At 36.7% G+C, this 21,799-nt stretch overlaps 1 protein-coding gene across 1 annotated transcript in view; it reads right to left on the reverse strand.

Annotated features, from left to right (window-relative positions):
* The window catches only part of ASCC3 (activating signal cointegrator 1 complex subunit 3), a 329,628-nt gene that overhangs the window by 12,850 nt on the left and 294,979 nt on the right, over window positions 1-21,799 (reverse strand). Inside the window, exon 36 of the mRNA XM_049771320.1 lies at window positions 17,758-17,982. Coding sequence (XP_049627277.1) covers window positions 17,758-17,982 — 225 coding nt within the window. The remainder of the gene's footprint in view (window positions 1-17,757; window positions 17,983-21,799) is intronic.

Raw genomic sequence — 21,799 nt, forward strand, 5'->3', positions numbered from 1 at the left:
TCCTGGCAGCTTCCAAACCTGATCTCCATCATGTCCATAGTTCAGACTCCACATTTCCTGAACAATTCTACTTATACCTCCTGTTACAGGGAAGGAAAAGAGAAATATCCAGTCCAGTGTTCTGGGGAGGGGAGGGCTACTAAAAAGATTCAGTCTCCACACAGAAACAGAGCAAACACAATGAGAAGCCCACCAAGCTTAATAGTAAAAATAATAACAAGGAATTCTCTACCAATATCAACCATCTCTGTGACCTCTCAGACAGTGACTAGTGACACCATGTAGGAATTAGCAAAGCACAAAAAGTAGGAGACAAAATGAAAAAGCTATAATCAGAAATGAAGAGTATGACAGGTGATATTAAAAATACCTTAAAGGTCTGAGCAATAGAATAATAGCCGTTGAGAAAAAGATAAAAGAACTCCAAGATGATATGCAAGGAAGCACTAGAAAACAAGAGATGGAAAAAAAATCTGAAAGGAAATAAAGAGCATACTTCATAGCTATGGAATGGGTTCAAGAGGATCGCTATAAAAATTATCCTTCTATCATCATCATTGAAGACAACCCTACTTCTTATTTTACTACCTCAGAACTGAGATCTAGAATATTATGTCTGCATTACTGATGAGTGGTTGTGTGGGATAGTTCACAAAGAGAGCTATAAGCTTAAGGAAAGTTTATTAGGAAAATGGGACACAAAGAAAGAGAAAATTAGCTTTTACTTTAGAGTAAAGGACTTAGTTTTGTGTTTTTTGGTTTAGTTATATTATTTGTTATATCCTTCTTGAGTGTAGGACTCTCACCCTTGGGATATTGTCTACATGACTTAGGTAGGCCTAGGTACATGACTTAGGCTTAGGATACTTCTTTTTTAGGGCTTAGATGAGACCTAAAGCCTACTGATAAGTAATTGCTAAATTGATCTGAGTTAGCAACTGGGCCTTATTTTATGGAAACACACACACACACACACACACAAAACCCCAGATATACTGGATGAACAACTGCTGGGGCTTGTCTCCCATTGTGGTAGCCTGATTGAGTTATGGCTTATATCTACAGTGGATCTCATGCGTGCTTCTTTTGTTCTGGTTTTATGTCTGGGAATAAGGACTATGTTAATCTACTGTATAATCTTATAAACAGCCTGTTGTATAATCAATCTTAATCTCAAAATAAACAATTTTTGCTACCCAATGGGATAATCTTTGGCTAAACAATTTCAAGTTCTTCTAAAACCCTGAACAAAACTCTCAAATGGTTAGAAACACTTTAACCAATTTCTGAAAAGTCCTTGAACCTTGCAAAACCTAGAAATTCATTGCATTTCATTTGTTTGTTCTGGGGCCACATCTGGTTGTACTTATGATTTATTCCTGACTCTGCATTTTGGGATCACTTCTGAAGGACTCAGATATGTTGTGTCAGGGATTGAATGCAAGGTAAGTGCCTTAATAAAGTATTATCTCCTCTGGATCTGAAATGTATAGTATTAAAAAAATTATTGTGAGAGTGATAACACATCTATATATGTATACATGAATAAAGTTAAGCTCCTGAAATTCCACAAAATAATAAAAAAAATCATTAGTCTTTTAATAGCAGGAAAACAATTTCAATGAAGAACCACTAGTTAATGAGGTCATAGATAAGAATTGCTTATAGTTGAGGTTGCAGGCACCTATATCAAAGAAGTCAATGGATTCCAGTAAAGAGACTCAAAGAGAAAATTCAAGATGGACCATAATTAAAAAAAAAAAAACACCAGAATTTTGGAAACAGCAAGTCAAAACAGAAACTTAAAATATAAAGGAAAGCCCATAAGATTTACTAACCAAGATTCTAGGATTGAAAGGAAATGGAGGGATATAACACAAAACTCAATGAAACAAACAAACTTCTCACCCAGAATAGTCAATGATATTATTGAACAGATTAGAAGGAATAATACTGAGCTTAATGGGCAAGCAACAATTGAAGGATTCACAGCACTAAAAATAATCTTGCAAGAAGCACTTAAATAGCTTATTTGAAGGACAAGAAATTTCTTAGCACTTGGCCACTAAGTCCGTTATTCACTCATGTTTGTCCTTTATTAGTTTAATAATAAACATTTACTCCTAGTTTGCTAAGAGATTTTAATACCTTAATTCCTTTTCAATAATAAATTAACATTTTATTCATATTGCCTGCTATTTATTCAGATATTTTTATATCTATAAATTTTTACTATAATCTTTTATTAATGTACCTATGTAAGCATTATCTATATTTTTTAATAAAAACTATTTTTTATTTAAGCACCATGATTACAAACTTGTTCATAATTGGGTTTCAGCCATAAAATGGGTTTCACCAGTGCAACTTTCCAGCCACCAATGTCCCCCATTTTCCTTCTCTCCCCAACCCCTGCCTGTCTTCAAAACAGGCACTGTGTTTCTCTTTCTATCATTGTCATGGTAGTTGTTAGTATAGTTATTTCTCTAACTGCACTACCACTCTATGTGGTACGCTTCAAATCATGGGCTGGTCTTTCCGGCCCTCATCTTTACTGTCTCTGAGTATTATTTTTTTAATTTATTTTATTTTTTTTGGTTTTTGGGCCACACCCGGCGATGTTCAGGGGTTACTCCTGACTGTCTGCTCAGAAATAGCTCCTGGCAGGCACGGGGGACCATATGGGACACCGGGATTCGAACCAACCACCTTTGGTCCTGGATCGGCTGCTTGCAAGGCAAAGGCGCTGTGCTATCTCTCCGGGCCCTGTCTCTGAGTATTATTACAATGTTTTATTTTTTTCTTAAGTTCCATGGATGAGTGAGATTATTCTGGTTTTATTTTTTTTCCCTCAGACTTGACTCAACGTAATAGTCTCCATATTCAAACATGTATAGGAAAATTTTGTAACTTCACTTTATTCTAAGAGCTGCATATTATACAATTATGAAAATGTACCAGTTTCTTTGGCCACTCACTTCTTGTTGGACATCTGAGTTGTTTCCAGATTTTGGCTATTTTTCTAATATAAACCAATATTTCCTTTTTAGGATAAAATAACAACTTTAGAATTATAGGCTTATTCAAATTTTACCCTTAAGATTTTCTTCTCTCCTTACTTCCTCTTCCACTAAATTACATACTGTGTGTATGTTTCAGGTAAAATTTAAAATGTATTGATAGATTTATCTCTAATATTAATTTTTAAAAGTTATATACCTATAAAATATATATATTTCTGTTTTGGGGCCAACTTGGTGGTACTCAGGGATTACTCCTGGCTCTGTGCTCAGGAATCACTCATGGCAGGCTCAGAAGGCCATACGGGATGCTGGGGATTGAACTCAGGTCATTCACATGCAAAGTAAATGCCCTACTTGTGCTTTTACTCTGGCTTCTTAAAGATATATATATATTTTAAAAATAACTTATCAATTTATCACTGACCTACAGTTTCGTGAAATTTCAAGAGTTTATTCATCTATATATGTATAGGTGTCTCTACCTACACAACAACAAATAGATCCCATATTTTATATTTGGAAAATAAATATGGTAATAGAACAAGAAATGCCAAAGTCATGAAAACTGAAAATTCTGTCTACAGAACTGAGTTCATATAGGGAATGGGGGGGTAGGATGGATGCTTGGGATACTGGCAGAGGGAGTGAAGTTTCTGATAATGGGTGTGGTGTAGTGAAATGATATATGCATGAAAAGTATAACTAACAGTAGTGTAATACCTGGTACTTTAATAAAAATTAAACTTTGTTTCCATTTTCTATCAAGTAAGTAAAATTTCATTCAATTTTGCAAAAATTCTCAATATATACTAAAACATAAAAAGGCAAATATATGCATGTATATGGGATTAGTAGTAATTCTTATAAAGTAGTGTAAAGGCTATAAAATATTTCTGTAAATAGATCTTATTTAATTCTTTTTTTAAATATTTATTTAAATACCTTGGTTACAAATATGATTGTAGTTGGGTTTCAGTCATGTAAAGAACACCCTCCTTCATGGGTGCAATAATCCCACCATCAATGTCCCAAATCTCCCTCCTCCCCACCCCACCCCCACCTGTACTCTAGACAGGCTTTTCCACTTCCCTCATTCATTTACATTGTTATGATAGTTCTCAGTGTAGTTATTTCTCTAACTGCACACACCACTCTTTGTGGTGAGCTTCATTCGTGAGCGGGACCTTCCAGCCTTCCTCTCTTTGTCTCTGAGGATTATTGCAAACATGTCTTTTATTTTTCTTAAAACCCATAGATGAGTGAGACTATTCTGTGTCTATCTTGCTCCCCTGACTTATTTCACTCAGCAAAATAAATTCCATGTACATCTATGTATAGGAAAATTTCATGACTTCATCTCTCCTGATGGCTGCATAATATTCCATTGTTTATAAGTACTACAGTTTCTTTAGCTATTCATCTGTTGAAGGGCATCTTGGTTGTTTCCACAGTCTGGCTATTGTAAATTGCACAGCAATGAATATAGGTGTGAGGAAGGAATTTTTGTATTGTATTTATGTGTTCCAGGGTATATCCCAAGGAGTGGTATAGATGGATTGTATGGGAGCTCAATTTCCAGGTTTTGGAGGATTCTCCATATTACTTTCCATAAAGATTGGATTAGATGGCATTCCCATCAGCACTGCTTGTTCTCATTTTTTGTGATGTGTGCCAGTCTTTGTGGCGTAAGAGGGTACCTCATAGTGTTTTGATTTGCATCTCCCTGATGATTAGTGATGTGGAGCATTCTTTTCATGTGCCTTTTGGCCATTTGTATTTCTTCTTTATCAAAGTGTCTGTTCATTTCTTCTCATTTTTTGATGTGGTTAGATTTTTTTTTTTGTAGAGTTCTGTCAGTGGCCTTGTATATTTTGGATATTAGCCCCTTATCTGATGGGTATTGGGTGAATAGTTTCTCCCACTCAGTGGGTGACTCTTGTATTCTGGGCACTATTTCCTTTGAGGTGCAGAAGCTTCTCAGCTTAATATATTCCCATCTGTTAATCTCTGTTTCCATTTGGAGTGTTTTACCTACATGTTGTTCTATATACCTTATGGTTTCAGGTCTGATATCAAGGTCTCTAATCCACTTGTATTTTACTTTCGTACATGATGTTAACTGGGGTCTGAGTTCACTTTTTTGCAAGTGGCTAATCAGTTGTGCCAACACCACCTGTTGAAGCTGCTTTCCTGCTCCAGTTAGGATTTCTTGTTCCTTTATCAAAAATTAGGTGATTGTATGTCTGGGGAACATTCTCTGAGTACTCAAGCCTATTCCACTGATCTGAGGGTCTGGCTTTATTCCAATACCATGCTGTCTTGATAACAATTGCTTTGTAATACAGTTTAAAGTTGGGGGAAAGTAATGTTTCCTATATTTCTTTTCCCAAGGAGTGCTTTAGCTATCTGAGGGTGTTTACTGTTCCAAATGAATTTCAGGATTGTTTGATCCACTTCTTTGAAGAATGTCATGGGTATCTTTAGAGGAATCGCATTAAATCTGTACAATGCTTTGAGGAGTATTGCCATTTTAATGATGATAATCCTGCCAATCCATGAGCAGGGTAAGATTTTATTTAATTCTTTTTTTTTTTTTTTTTTGGTTTTTGGGCCATACCCGGTGATGCTCAGGGGTTACTCCTGGCTATGCACTCAGAAGTCGCTCCTGGCTTGGGGGACCATATGGGACACTGGGGGATCGAACCTCGGTCCATCCAAGGGTAGCGCAGGCAAGGCAGGCACCTTACCTCTAGCGCCACTGCCCGGCCCCCAGGATTTTATTTAATTCTTAACAATACCAAATATGAGGCATTTACAAGTTCTGTCACCTTTTCACAGATGAAGAAACTGAAGGTCACAAAAGTTCAGTGATTGTAAAAACACTGGTAAAAAGCAAAGAAGAACTGATTCTATTTCAAATCTGTGTTCATTACCCTATATAATATTAATGGCGATTGTCCTGTTTGAAAGATTTAAAGTATTTATATCTGTCCTCTAAATCATATAAAACAGAAAAATACAAACTTCAGACAATTTTTTGTATGATTAAATAAAGTTTGCTATCTCTAAAAAATTTTGGAATATAATTTTTGAAAACATACACATTTAAAATAATATCACTATTTGCCTTAATAGTTTTAACACTTTTCTATAAAATATTTTAAAAATTATTATATTCTGGATATAATAGTACAAGGGCAAAAACTGAAATTATGAGCAGAATGATTGAAGTAATTCATTTCATGAAAGAAAATAGGATTATTGTCAAATTAGAGAAAAAAATAAGTTAACAGGCAATAATGCATGTAGTTCTACGGTTAGGAAAAAGGTTCTAAACACCAGCTAAAGGTTTGTAAATTCAGTCTTCAGAGTAGTCAAGACTCATTTCAGATGAACAAATTAGGGAATCCACAGAAGATTATCAGTCCCTTTCCCCTCTTCGTAGCATTCTGATGAACTGAATCTTTTTCTTTCCCTCCCCTTTTCCTTCTCATTTTCTTTTCTTTTGGATCATACCCAGCTGTGCTCAGGGTATATTTCTAGCTATGTGCTTAGGGGTCACTCCTGGAAGAGATCAGGGATCTTATCCGGAACTGGGGATAAAGTCTGGGTCTGTTGTGTGCAAGACAGAGTGCTGATTATAGCCACTCATTCTCCTGTTCCTTCTTTCTCTTGTTCTCTCTTTAAAATTTAAACACCATGGTTATAAGGTTGTTCATATTAAAATTTTTTTTTCTTCCACAGCTAAAGATGTTCATGATTGAACAGTCATATAACATGCAACAAACAACCTTTACCACTATGCATTTCCCACCACCAACGTCAACTCCTTTCTTTTTGTGAAGGGACAAATTTTTTTTCTTGTCTTCATATCCCAGCAGCCATTCTATTATACATGGGGTAATGTAGAATTTTAAAAAATCTCATAAAAATAAGATTCTGATAAAGGCTAAAACAAGGAGATAATGTAACTTCTGTACAAATTAAATTGCATAAAGATAATAGGCTGTCAGAATGTAAGAAAAAGATGGGTTAAATCTAGAATAGTAAGAAAGATTTCTTTTATTTATGGAATATCATGATAACATGAACACCATTTCACATTAAAAATGTTGAGTCTGAAAACCTCACAGCTAGGGGCTGGAGTGGTGGCACAAGGGGTAAAGGCATCTGCCTTGCCCATGCAAGCCTAGGATGGACTGCGATTCAATCCCCAGGCATCCCATATGGTCCCCCAAGCGAGGGGCGATTTCTGAGCACAGAGCCAGAGTACCCCTGAGTGTCACTGGTGTGACCCAAATCCAGAAACAAAACAACAACAACAACAAAAGGAATAGAATAAACTTGTTACTTCCGGCATGTCAACTAGAGAAACATCCTCAGTCCTCAGAACACATACTGGGAGAACAGAAGTTGACACTTGCCAGCCAACAGTATGGGATCTAATACGTATCTTTGCAACTTTTCTGTAAATCTAAAACTATTCTAAACCATTAAGTTTATCTGTTTTCAGAAAGGAAATCAATCTTTGGGAAGCTTGTTAAAACATTAGCTTTTAAATATCTGGTAGAAAACGCACTACTTAGTTTAAGAGCTCCCACAAGTTTTACAATGATGAGAAAACCTGAAAAAAAAATTAAAAATTCTTTCTGGACAGAATGGCACTCTGCTCCTTAAAAGGTCAGCTCCAAGCAATGATACAATATTTTGTCAATAATTAAAATGCTATAAGTACATTTATAAAAATCTTTTCAGCAGCAACAGTTGTTCACAGTAACTTTCTCCTGAACTTTTACCCCCAGAAGGTTAGCATTCAGGAAGCTCAGCTGCTGTCTAACAAACTTAATTAATCAAAAAGTCATTTCCGAGCTGTAACTATGAGTAAAAGCGCTTCAAGTGTGCTAGCAAGCCTACAAGTTAATCAAAATGCTAATGCAGTACAAATTAAAGTTGTGATTAACATTTCACAGTAGCTGCTTAAGTGAATTGATCACACAAATGGGTTAAGCATTACTCATTTCCTACAGCCCCAATCGGGAAAAGGGTTGTTATGTGGGTCTGAGGAGTGGAGCTGGGGTTAGAAGCATTCTTCATAATAGCAGCATATCATCAACAAACCATCACCAGATTTGTCATACAAAAGCTTACAGGTAGAGTTACCCAAGGGGAAATACCCTTCCAAATTATATTAGTCCTTGAAGGGAGGGAGACTGCTTATAAATCCACAAGAGTAAGTAAAGGTGTTTTACACCTCAAAACCCACACATTTGTGTTAGTTTTGGAAATGCTAAATGAATGGTACTTTGCTTTAGGTAGTATTTTGATAGTTCCATGGTGGAATTAAAATGAAACTAAGGAAAAGAGCGTAACTTTTATACAAAAATAAAATGACTGAGAACAAGATAATTCTATACCAAAATATTTGGATGTCTGCATTTGACACACAGAGCACTCACTCAGGACCAAGTCATTTAGAATGACTTGTTTTGGGATATCCCTATATTAATAAAACCATGTATGATTACGATAGCATACGTATAAATATTTCCTCAAAGGTTTCATTAGCTGTGCTTAATGGCAGTTCTATCTTTATTTTCCTATCATATTTTCCAATTTTGGCTCAAATATGTATAAATATCCACATATATTTTAAGTTCATCAATGAAAGTACTTCCAAAAAATAATTCATTTTCAGAATAACCCAGTTACAGGAAAGTACTATAGTACTGGTTACTTGAAATGAAATATACTTTGAGTTTATTGGAAGTTGTTGCCTCCTGCGGGAGGTGGCTCTGATGGGTCAGTTTGTAGGTTGTTGGTAGATGGAATAAAGAGTTAAGGGCTGGAAGGACTGGCTCACAATTTGAAGCTCCCTAAAAAGAGTGTTGAACTATGTTAGGGAAATACCTACACTAACAACTAACATGACAATGTTAAAGAATGAGAGAAGTAGAAAGCCTGTCGCAAATACAGGCAGGGTGGGGGAGGAGGGGGTGGGAAATTGGTGGTGGGAATGTTGCACTGGTGATAGGGGGTGTTCTGTTTATAATTGAAACCTAAATACAATAATCATAATCATGTAATCATGTAATCAATGTAACCATGGTACTTAAAGATTTATATATATATTTTTGCTTTGCTATATTTCAGTTATGTGGTCTTGTCTTCAACTCCAGACCCTAACACACACGGTTTATATCTTTATATAGGTATATTTACATTCATATATATAAGATGTTGAAGGTGGGATGCCAAAGGGACTCAGGAGCCAGGATGAGAGTTCCAGTGGTTGAATCTGAGACAGTTTGAGCAGGAAAAACAAATGATAGCAATGACTTTTCCTAGTAAAACAAACCCACATGATCTCTTAAATACACACACACACACACACACACACACACACACACACACACACAAAGAAAATTAATAAGTGAAGGGAAAGCTCTTTCATTCTTCCTTTTTTTTTTTGGCTTTTGGGCCATCTCTGGTGGTACTCAGGGTTTACTCGTAATTCTACACTCAGAAATCACTCGTGGTAGGCTAGGGGACTTTATCATATGCCTGGGATTGAATCCAGGTCAGCCACGTGCACAACTTGGCAAACACTCAACCTGCTGTGTTATCGCTCTGAGTCTTATTCTTTCTTAAAGTAGAATTTTAAGGATGATGAAAATTAAAAGTCATGAGAATATTTCAAGGCAAAAGTTATTATAAATTAAAATAGATCTCATGAAAAATAAGACATGTATATAACCTGTAGGTCTCACCCATCAAGTTATTATTAACCCTCTGAAAAAAATAATGGATTCAAAGCCAAGTAGTCTGTAGAATCATTTCAAGTATAAACATTAACATCATCATAGTGAGATACACTATGAAGAGAAGGAAAACTTATCACTTCTGCAGTAATCATGATAAAAATATGTAACTTCAGTGTAATTATCAGAAATCGTTTAGCAAATCCAACCTGAAGCACAACTCTCTACAATTACTGGTTAGGGTCAGTGATTTTTCCAAAGATTCAAGATGTAAAAGACAAGATTAGTGAGAGATGACAACTAAAGGCACTATGTGGTCCTGAACAGGATTCTCAGTCCACACAAGGGTATTATTCAGATAAAATTCAAATTGACGAAATCTGAATGAGATCTGTTAGAGTAAGTGGTATGAATGGACTAGTTCTGACACAATATATTAAGGCAAGATATTAGGAGAAACAAGAGAAATATTGTGGTATTGTTTTATCTTAAAATATTTTAAAGTAAAAATAAACTAAGTAAAATTTGCTTATTTAAAATACAAAAATCTCATTTGTAGGGGCTAAGATACAATCATTCAAAATAACTGTAATTGAATTTTTCTATGCTTTAAAGTTTAAAGCATACTACTTTTTAATTTTTATTTTATTTTTACAAGTTTTTCACAGTTGTATTTCGGTAACATAGTGACAGTAAAGTAGGATCTTCACACCACCAGTGCTGACCTCCCTCCACCACAGCTCCCAGCAAGCATACTACTTTTTAATGAAAGGAAATATTACTTGTTTGCTTCTGTTTAGAAGGATCAAAATGTTCCAGAAATATAAGCATATATATACATGTACATATGCATGTTGTTATATAACTGTATGAGAGGAGTAAGAAGAACATACTAAAAGAGTCATAGGACAGTGGTGGAGGGACTAGGACATTTTGGTGGTGGTGGAATGTAGTAATTTGGTAAACCAATACCATAAATTTCAACACTACTGTAACTTCCTATACCACAATACATTTAAAAAAAGTCTAATAAAGAATATAAAAGTGCCCGAGCCACTTTTTCTTAGACTTTAAAAGAAGATTTTTCTGTTTGAAAAAAAAAAAATAAATAAAAACCATTACAAAAAAAAAAAAAAAAGAAGATTCCTTCAGAAATAGGCTTTTCTTATTACAAAGCCTTTCAGTCATTGCTGACTGGTAAAAAAAGGAAGTCTCAGTAAATTGACCATATATTATAACTTTTAGGTACAACATGTACTCATATGCAAGTATATCTTAAAGTATTAGAATTTAGTTTCTCCTAAAACTTTCTCCAAGCCTCGGGTTACAGACTCGGGTTCATTAACAGGTCAGTGTTTGGTGTTGATGGGGGAGGAGGTGAGAGTTATAGAAAGCAAATGAACATACAGTGCAAAACTCAAAAGTTAGGAACTTTAACCTTTGTTTACAAACTGTGACTAATGAAGAGTGGCAAATCATCTTTAGTGAGAGGTAAAACATGTGTTAGCTATAAAAGGGTGTCAAAAATTTATGTCTTTATTACAGCCTTACTTCCCTTCTAATTCCCAATAATTTGTATTTATCCTTTCTAATAACATCCCTAATTGAAATGTGAATGATTTAGAAAACTAAGTTAGTTTTTTATTTTTAATGATATGAAATGCTAAAAGTTTATTTTAAAACATTCAAACATTTGGGTCTGGGAGAAACAAAGTGCTGAGATATGCTCTACATAAAAAAGGTCTTGGCTTAATGCATGGAATATAGAGCACGGGTAGGACTAGACCCCTACCATAGCACTGGTGTGGCCTCCAAGTCAAAACCAAATTGAACAAAGAAAAAAAATCCAAATATTTTAGAAAAGCATAAGGAAATTAAAAAAATAAACTCAAATCCTGCCATTCAGAGATGGCTATTATTAATCTTTTGTTGGACACTTTTAAATCGTCTCTCCAGGTCTGTTTTCATATATAGATGTAGACCGTATAAATACCAGAATTCATAAGTGGAATTATAATATTTTACAGTGTTTTACAACCTGAAAGATATTGTTTACTTCCACATCTTTAATTTTGCAAGAAATACCATAATAAAAAGCTTTACATACATACATACCTTCATAAAATCATTTACTCTATCTCTAGAAATACCTTTGGCTTGTTTTAGGACCATACAGGTAAGATCATGGCTTACTCCTGGCTCTGTGCTCAGAGATTACTTCTGGTAAAGTTCTGGGGACCATATGCAGTATCAAAAATTGAACTCAGGGCCCGGAGAGATAGCAGAGCGGTGTTTGCCTTGCAAGCAGCCGATCCAGGACCAAAGGTGGTTGGTTCAAATCCCGATGTCCCATATGGTCCCCCGTGCTTGCCAGGAGCTATCTCTGAGCAGACAGCCAAGAGTAACCCCTGAGCACCGCCGGGTGTGGCCCAAAAACCAAAAACCAAAAAAAAAAAAAAAAAAAAAAAAAAAAGAATTGAACTCAGATCAGCTGTGTGTAAGGCAAGTACCTTACTTGCTGTACTATCTCTTTGGCATATGTCTTATCTTTTGATACTAAGAAAAGTCTTTCTTCCTGTTTATTTTAATAAAAAAGAATATAAAACAGAAAGTCACAATTCCTTCATAATTTTCAATCTTTCATTTGCGCTTTTACTGTGTAGATTTCACAATACTTTTGTGATAAATCATTCCCAGCTCCATTCTTCTAGCTGCTTTGGAGAATAGCCTGAAAATCATCTCTATTTTCTCACTTTACTTAAAAATCCTTATTTAATCCATTATCAGCTTCTCTTAATTAGTCTTAAAAAATCCAGATCTTGCTGGAATGATGAATACATGAAAGGTAAAACTGACAGCACTGGAAGTTCCAGCATCTCCTAAAAGCAGACACAGATGCAACTAAAAAGAGAATTACAGACAAATATATCTCTGATGAACACAGGTACAAATATCCTCAACAAACTCCTAGCAAACTGGACCCAACATCTCATCAAAAAGGTCATACACAATGACCAAGTATGACTCATGCCAGAGATACAAGGATGGTTTAACATATGCAAGTCAATCAATGTAATATACCATATCAACAAAAGGAAAAATAAAAACCATCTGATCATATCAATAGATGCAGAGAAAGCATCTGATAAAGTCCAATACCTGTTCATGATAAAAACTCTCAACAGGATGAGAAGGGAAGGAACTTTTCTCAATATAGTCAAGGCCATTTACTGCAAACCCATGACAAATATTATAAAAAAACTGAAAAGTCTTTCCTTTAAAATATGGCACATTACAAGGCTGTTCCCAACATATTCAACATAGTACTGGAAGTACTTGCCATAGCAATTAGGCAAGAAAAAGATACCAAGGACATCCAGAAAAGAAAGAAGTCAAAACTGTTTGCACTGTTTATCATGAAAGATAATATATTTAGAAAATCCTAAAGACTACCAAAAAGCTTCTAGAAGCAGTAGATTTGTATAGCAAAGTGGCAGGCTACAAAATTAACACACAAAAATCAATGTCCTTCTTATATAGAAATAATGATAGAGAAGAAATAGACATTAAAGAAAATCCCATTCATAATAGTACCAAAGAAACTCAAATACCTTGGTGTTAACTTAACAAAAAGAGGTGAAGGATCTATACAAATAAAAACAAAATTCTGTGACATTCTTCAAAGAAGAAAGGAAAAAGAAGAGAGCATCACTTTCCCCAACTATAAATTGTATTACAAAGCAATACTTATCAAAACAGCATGGTATTGAAATAGACAGATCCTCAGATCAACCAAATTGACTTGAATATTTAGAAAATGAACCCCAGACATACAGCCAATTAATCTTTGATAAAGGGGTAAAATTCACAAAATGGAACAAGGAAAGCCTCTTCAAAAAGTGGTGTTGGAAAAAAAAAGTGGTGTTGATACAACTGGTCAATCACATGCAGAAAAACAAACTCAGAACTCTACCAAACACCATGCACAAAGGTCAAAATAAAATAGATTAAAGACCTTTATAGCAGACCTGAACTATAAGGTAAATAGAAAAGTAAGCAAAACACTCCATGACATTGAGACTAAAGTCACCTTCAAGGAGGAAATACCATTATCCTAGCAAGTGGAAACAAAAATAAACAAATAGGACTACATTAACCTGAGAAGCTTCTGCACCTCAAGAAGACAGTAACAGGACACAATGGCCACACACAAAATGGGAGAAATCATTCACCTCAAACCCATCTGATAAGAGGCTAATATCTAAGATACTAACAAATTTTTTATTTTGGTTTTTGGGCCACACCCAGTGATGCTCAGGGGTTACTCCTGGCTATGTGCTCAGAAATCACTCCTGGCTTGGAAGACCATATGGGAATGCCGGGGGATCGAACCATGGTCCATCCTAGGCTAGCGTGGGCAAGGCAGACACCTTACCACTTGCACCACTGCTCCAGCCCTGGTACTAAGTTTACAAGCAAAAGTATCTAACCCTATCAAAAATGGGGAGGAGTAGAGGAGTAGAAATGAACAGATATTTCCTCAAAGAAGCAATGCAGATGACCAAAAGGAACATAAAAAATGCTTCATATCAATAATCATCAGGGAGATACAAATTGAAAAAACAATGAGGTATCAGCTCATGCCACAGAGACTGGCATATATCACAGAGAACAAGAACAAACAGTGCTGGTGTGGATGTGGGGAGAAAGTAACTCTCATTCACTGCTGGTGGGAATGCTGTCTAGTCCAACCTTTCTGGAAAACAATAGATATTCCTCAAAAAACTAGAAACTGAGCTCCCATATGATCCAGCAATACCAGTCCTATAATATACCCTAGGAACACAAAAATCCCTCTTCACCACTATGTTTATCATAAACCAGGTGCCCAATAACAAACAAATGGCAAAATAACTGTGATGCATTTACTCAATGAAATACTATGCAACTATTAGGAAAAATGAAGTAATAAAGTTTGTCTATACATAAATAGACATGAAGACTATTATGCTGAGTGAAATGAACCAGAGGAATTGGGTTAGTCTCACTCATTGCAGGATATATAAAAAAAATACAGTATGGCAATAATATCCAGAGACAATAGAGTTGAATGTCAGGAGGAGCAGCTTCTGACATGAAGCTTACTACAAAGAGCAGCGAGTGAAGCTAGAGTACTAACCACAATGACAACTACCATAACAGTGTTAGTGAGGGAGAGAGGCAGAATGCCTACCTGAGAGACAGGAAGGCAGTTGGTGTGGGAAAGAAAAATAAAGGAGACATAGGTGGTGGAAAAATTGCACTGGTGAAGGGTGGTATACTTTCTATGACTGAAACTAAGTATAAATTTTTTTTGTACACACAATGGCAAGTCTCACTATATCAATAAAAATTGTTAAAAAAAAGAAAAAAATCCAGATTCAACTGTTTCTTAGTAAATTCATGTTATCTATGATCTATTCCTGATACAGCCATTTTCTTAATATAGCCTGACAGCATTCAAGATATATTAAGTTCATTGAGATGGTTCAGATTTAAAGAAAGAAAGAAAAAAGAAAGAAAGAAAGAAAATATAAATAAAGAAAAAAGAAAGAAAGAAAGAAGAAAGAAAGAAAGAAAGAAGAAAGAAAGAAAGAAAGAAAGAAAGAAAAAAGAAAAAGAAAAGAAAAAAAGAAATAGAAAAGAAAGAAAGAAAGAAAGAAAGAAAGAAGAAAGAAAGAAAGAAAGAAAGAAAGAAAGAAAGAAAGAAAGAAAGAAAGAAAAAGGAAGAAGAAAGAAAGAAAGAAGAGATGGTTCAGATTCCACATAGTAAATAACCTTCAAGAAATATCACATGCTGTGGCCAGAGCAATAGCCCAGCAGTAGAGATTTTGCCTTGTACAAAGCCAAACCAGGAGGTACCAGGCTCAATTCCCAGAGAATACAATATGATACCCTGAGCCTGCCAGGAGTGATTTCTGAGCATAGAGTCAGGAGTAATCTCTAATCACCACACCCCAAAAAGAAATATCATATGCTGTGGCAAGCTTAACATAATAAAGACAATTTCCCACAATTATATGAGTTTATTTCATAAACTATGAAATCACTCTAGCCTTTTAAAACTACATGTCTTTATGAGACTGGACTTTCTTCATCTACTTCTAAAACAAAACATCTACTTCTAAAACTAAAACAACTAAAACAACTTATTGTAAGAGACTGATTATAAAATAAAACAAATTCAGTTGGTTCTATTAACTGGAAACAAAATATTTGCAAGACATCATTATTGTGAAAACAATGCTATATTACCCATTTATTTCCTTCGTTTGGAAAATAGATTTTTTTCATCTAAAATCACATTATTTATATGAACATAAAATGTGCTTATTATTATTTTGATTTTCAGGGGTTTTCAAAGCAGTACTTAATAGGTCGAGAAATTCTCAGCCAGCTGAGCCTGTGCTCCAATGCCTGGGAGTGAGGAAACAGTGCAACTCAGGCCCTGTGGTGTGCAGGGGTGCTGGGGATTACTGAGGTCACTATGGCAATGTTGGAAAGGAACCTCCAGAGTTGCATTGGCAATGTTCAAGATGCCAGGAATTGAACTGGGGTTGGCTGCATGCAAGGCATGTGCCTTAATCCCATACTAACTCTCTGGCTCTTAGATTTGTTATTTTTATTTCTTTTATTATTATTTTGTTTTCTGGGCCACATCCAATAGTGCTCAGGGCTTACTTCTGTGGTGCTCAGGGACTACTTCTGCCTGGGATTGAGACTATATGGGGTGCCTGGATTGAACCTGGCTTGGCCATGTGCAAAGAAAGCAAACATCCTACCTGCTGAACTATTTCTCAGGTCTAATAACTATTGCTTTTAAATGAGGCAAGCATATTTGAGAATGTCTCTTTTATGGGGTGAGGGACAGTGTTTTGGATCATAACTGGCATGTTTAGGTCTTATTCTTAAGTCTGTGCTCAGTGTTCTCTCCTGGAAGGCCAAGGATCAAATCTAGTTCAGCCACTTTCAAGGCAAACACCCTAACTGTTCTTACACACTATCACTTTGGCCCTAGAATTCTTCATTTTCAAAATATCAAATATTCATAGATGCAACCAACATAACTATTAATCCAGCACTGCTCTCGTAATTTAACTCTCATTCTGATTAAAATCCAAAATCTTGGGCCCGGAGAGATAGCACAGCGGCGTTTGTCTTGCAAGCAGCCGATCCAGGACCAAAGGTGGTTGGTTCGAATCCCGGTGTCCCATATGGTCCCCCGTGCCTGCCAGGTGCTATTTCTGAGCAGACAGCCAGGAGTAACCCCTGAGCACTGCCAGGTGTGGCCCAAAAACCAAAAATCAAAAAAAAAAAATCCAAAATCTTATCCTGGTTATGAACTCCTGAAATGGCATGAGTACATTTTTTTCTAAAATCTTTACACCTACTCCATTTTCTCCCCCAACTTTCCTCAATTTTAAGCAGTCTTTTTCATCTTTATTGTTTGTGATGGTCTCTTTAATTTTCCCAGAATATACTAATTCAGTTCCTATGAAGGTCTTGGCAAAGGTTTTTCTCAGTGTTGAGAATATGTTCCCAGAAAAACTGTTTCACTCCCTTCCTTCACTCATTCCCCATCTTCTTCTCTATACCTTTATTATACTTCATTTTATTAAAATTAACAGTTATCACCTTGACTGGTATTTTAAATTGTCCTTTTGAGAGAAAGTCTTATCAGGAAAACGTCATTCCTGCTCACTGACACATGGTTGGTGCCAAAGTATATGCCTGGACTTAAGTGTATATTCAGTAAATCCTGCTTCAGTGGACAACCAAAATTATCACCTTATTGTATTAAAATGTTCCTTAGGAAATTCTTGATTTACTAAAGTTTTTTTCAACAATGCTATCAAAACATCGCTAATAGAAGTATATTTTGGTGAAAGAGGTAGAATAATGAGCAAAAAAGCAGATATTCAAAATTACCACCATACCTGACATACTCGGAGTGCTTGGTCCAAAACTGTTTTGGTATCAGTGTCATAATCTGGGCAGGGCAGCATGGTGCGGCTGAGATGTGCTTGTAGGAGCAGGTATGCTTTGGTGTGAGGATTGTCAAATGAATGAGGATTTGTTTCTAAGGGAAGACATTTTGCCAGTTCACTGTTCATATGATCTTCATTGTGCCTCACTGGCAAATCTGTGTATTCTTCTGCATCCTGAGAGAAAAAAATTGCAGACATGTACATATTAATATGCTGGATGAAACAGTTCATAATATATTTAGTATACTTTTAAGCCTTTACTGACATTTCAAACATGGTTTGAAAAAATGAGAAAAGAATATCCCTTAGATTTTGGTTCTACTCAATATATCTAAAATTCATGAATGTTCTTCCTATTTACATATCTAACAAAAGTAATCTTAATAGGCACTACTTTGTGTTTGATATTGAGGCTACTGAGCCAGTAACTGAGAACTCATCAGGGAAGATAGATAAGCAAGTTCTAGCAAGGGCAATGAATGAAGTAGATAAGCAGGGCACTAAACAGACATTCCATTTAAGGTCTGGTTTTAGCACATAACCCAACTACAATCATGTTTGTAATCAGGGCTTTTAAATAAAGGCATTAAAAATATTTTTTAGGGCAAGTTTTGGGAAAAGAGGAATGAGAAGAGGATGAATGAGGTAAGAGATAGATGAAAAGTAGGATCACTAACCAGATTTATTATAATAGATTATAAAGTATATGTTACATATATACAAAGTCAAAGGTTTTTGGCTCTGAATATAAGAAACTTTTTTTTTTTGGTTTTTGGATTTTCGGTCATACCCGGTGGTGCTCAGGGGTTACTCCTGGCTGTCTGCTCAGAAATAGCTCCTGGCAGGCACGGGGGACCATATGGGACACCGGGATTCGAACCAACCACCTTTGGTCCTGGATCGGCTGCTTGCAAGACAAACGCCGCTGTGCTATCTCTCCGGGCCCTGAATATAAGAAACTTAAAAAGAGACTCTCTAAGGTCAAAACAATAATTTAAAAATAGAACAGGGGCTGGAGCGGTGGCACAGCAGGAGAGTGTTTGCCTTGCACACGCTGACCTAGGATGGACTAAAGTTCGATCCTCCGGCATCCCATATGGTCCCCCAAGCCAGGATCGATTTCTGAGCACAGAGCCAGGAGTAACCCCTGAGTGTCACTGGGTGTGCACCCCCCAAAAAAAACAAACAAACAAAGAAAACAAAAAGAAAGGAACAGACATGCAAAATTAACCACTCTTTCTAGATCTACTGACAAGAGAGGGGAGGGTACCAAGGAACAGCCCCTATGCCTGAAGACATGGACAAGCTCAGGGAAATCAATAGTTGCAGAAATGTGGAAATTAATGCCAGTATTGCCGGAGCAAGAACACTGGCTACAAGACTGACATTTTGTTTGAGGTTCAGTGTGAATATCTCTGAGAATATATCAGGGGAACATTCTCAGTGGAGGGAACTCCATAACACCATGAGATTTGCCTTTAGGAGCTCAACCAGATTCCCACAGTAAAGGTCAGAGAAAAATTCTCTTGAGTTCCTAGCATGAAGAGAAAAAAGAAGAAATTCTGAAAAAAAAAAAAAAAGTTTTTTTCTCCAGAGGTGATGGCATGAGGAAGCTGTGAGTTAGTACATGGCACAAAATGAACATGAACAGTAGTCAATATCCAGTACAAAGTTTGGAATACTATTAATTACAGTCAGTTTTACCTCCAGGGTAAAACTGACCACCAATGAATTATGCTTGGCTTGGAGTTTTTTATTTTTATTGGGGTGGTGGGGGCTGAGTAGGCAGTTTTCTAAGGCCATTTGCTATGACACTTAGTTCAATATTTGAGACTTAGAGTGGCTGAAACCATCAGGGAAGATCCTGCAGTATCTAGGATCATAGCTACTGTGTTCTGGATCTCCAATTGTGGGAAGAGGAGCATGGTGCTAGGGTTCAAATTTGCATCCAAGCCATGTCAGACATGCACCTCTCATCACTGAACTATTTCCTTGACCCTTATTTTCAATTTTTACTTACTCCAGGAATTATACCTTTTACAGAATACCACAGTGGGAGGAAAAGTCAGAGAATAGGTGGATTTCTTTTTTTTTTGCTTTTGTCTTTGAGCCACACTGGCAGTGCTCAGGGGTTACTTTTGGCTCTTTGCTCAGAAATCACTCTGGCAGGCTTGGCGGATCATATGAGATACTGCGGATCAAACCTGGGTTGGCTGTGTGCAAGGCAAATGTCCTACCTGTTGTACTATCGCTCCAGCCTCGAATAGATGGGTTTCTGTCCTGGACTACTGTTCCTCAGCAGTCACCTGATACCTGACAGTGCCTCCTTCTGATGGATTCTTTGGAGCAGACTGTACTTGCCTACTTTTATTTGCTTAGGTTGCAACTGAGTAATAATGCTAACTTTCTAAGAAGCTATTAACATTTTAGAAACCTGTTCTCCACATTCCTGTCTTAGCCACAGTTTCATACATACCTTGGAAACCTTGGGGGATAGGCAGAGGTGAGATGGGTGAAGAATGGGTGAAGAATTGGAAAAATAATGATATAAACCTCAGTTATAAGAACACATATTCTTTTTTTTTTTTTCCTGCTAGGCACTCAGAAATCGCTCCTGGCCTAGGGAATCATATGGAACTCCAGGGATTGAACCAAGCTCCATCAAGGGTCAGCCATATACCCTACGGCTGAGCTATAGCTCCGGCCCCAGTAACACACTTTTTTTGTTTGTTTGTTTTTGGGTCACACCTGGCCACACTCAGGGGTCATTTCTGGCTCTGCTCTCAGAAATCGCCCCTGGCACGCATGGGGGACCATCCGGGATGCTGAGATTCGAATCACCATTGATCCTGGGTCAGCTGCTTGCAAGGCAAACCTCCTACCACTGTGCTATCTCTCTGGCCCCTCAATAACACATATTCTTAGAGCAATGGATAACTTTGCCCAGTGACTTAAAAGCTAAACAAGGTAGACGTAGGGGGAAGAAATTTCATCAATGTGAAGAAACCAAAGCTTAAGTTAGTCAGAGAGATGAGTCAGTCTAATCCTCATTTCTTTTACAGAGAAGAAGCTTCTTGATTTGATGTAATTCCACTTGTTAATTTTTTTGCTTGGCTTTGGACTTAAGTGAGCCTATAAGGTGAATCACATGCACAAACACTGATGGGGCATTCAACATGCAAAAAACCAATCTTAAATTCCTACCTCATACCACACAAAAAGGTTAACTCAAAATAGATGAAAGATTTTGATATTAGACCCACTCTATAAGTATACTGGACAACTCATATGCAGAACTCTACATGATATTGGCCAAAAAACCCTCATAATTTGAAAAGACCATGCAGATCAGAACAGGTCATGATAGGGGTAATGGAATGATCTGATTTGTAACTTAGAAACATTATTAACATGAATGACACTGGCAGATACAGTGGGTAGCAAGAACACATGAAGATCAGTCAAGAGATGAATTTTTTTTTTTTTTGGTTTTTCGGGCCACACCTGTTTGATGCTCAGGGGTTACTCCTGGCTATGCTCTCAGAAATTGCCCCTGGCTTGGGGGAACCATATGGGACCCCGGGGATCGAACCGTGGTCTTTCCTTGGCTAGCGCTTGCAAAGCAGACACCTTACTTCTAGCGCCACCTTGCTGGCCCCGAGATGAATATTAAAAAAAAACCCAACAAAAACTAAGAGAAATGAAAAGTGTTTTTGATAGAACCCAAAGAAGATGAAAAGAGTATCTGAATTGGATAATATACTGATAGGATCTTTAAAACTTAAGAAGCAAAAGGAATAAAGGCAATTGAAACAAAGGCATTTTTGTGGGGCAAATCCCAAACAATTAAGATTAGGAACTCTGGGGCCCGGAGAGATAGCACAGCGGCGTTTGCCTTGCAAGCAGCTGATCCAGGACCAAAGGTGGTTGGTTCGAATCCCGGTGTTCCATATGGTCCCCCGTGCCTGCCAGGAGCTATTTCTGAGCAGAC

The sequence above is a fragment of the Suncus etruscus genome, chromosome 4 (assembly GCF_024139225.1).
Source record: "Suncus etruscus isolate mSunEtr1 chromosome 4, mSunEtr1.pri.cur, whole genome shotgun sequence".
NCBI lineage: Eukaryota > Metazoa > Chordata > Mammalia > Eulipotyphla > Soricidae > Suncus > Suncus etruscus.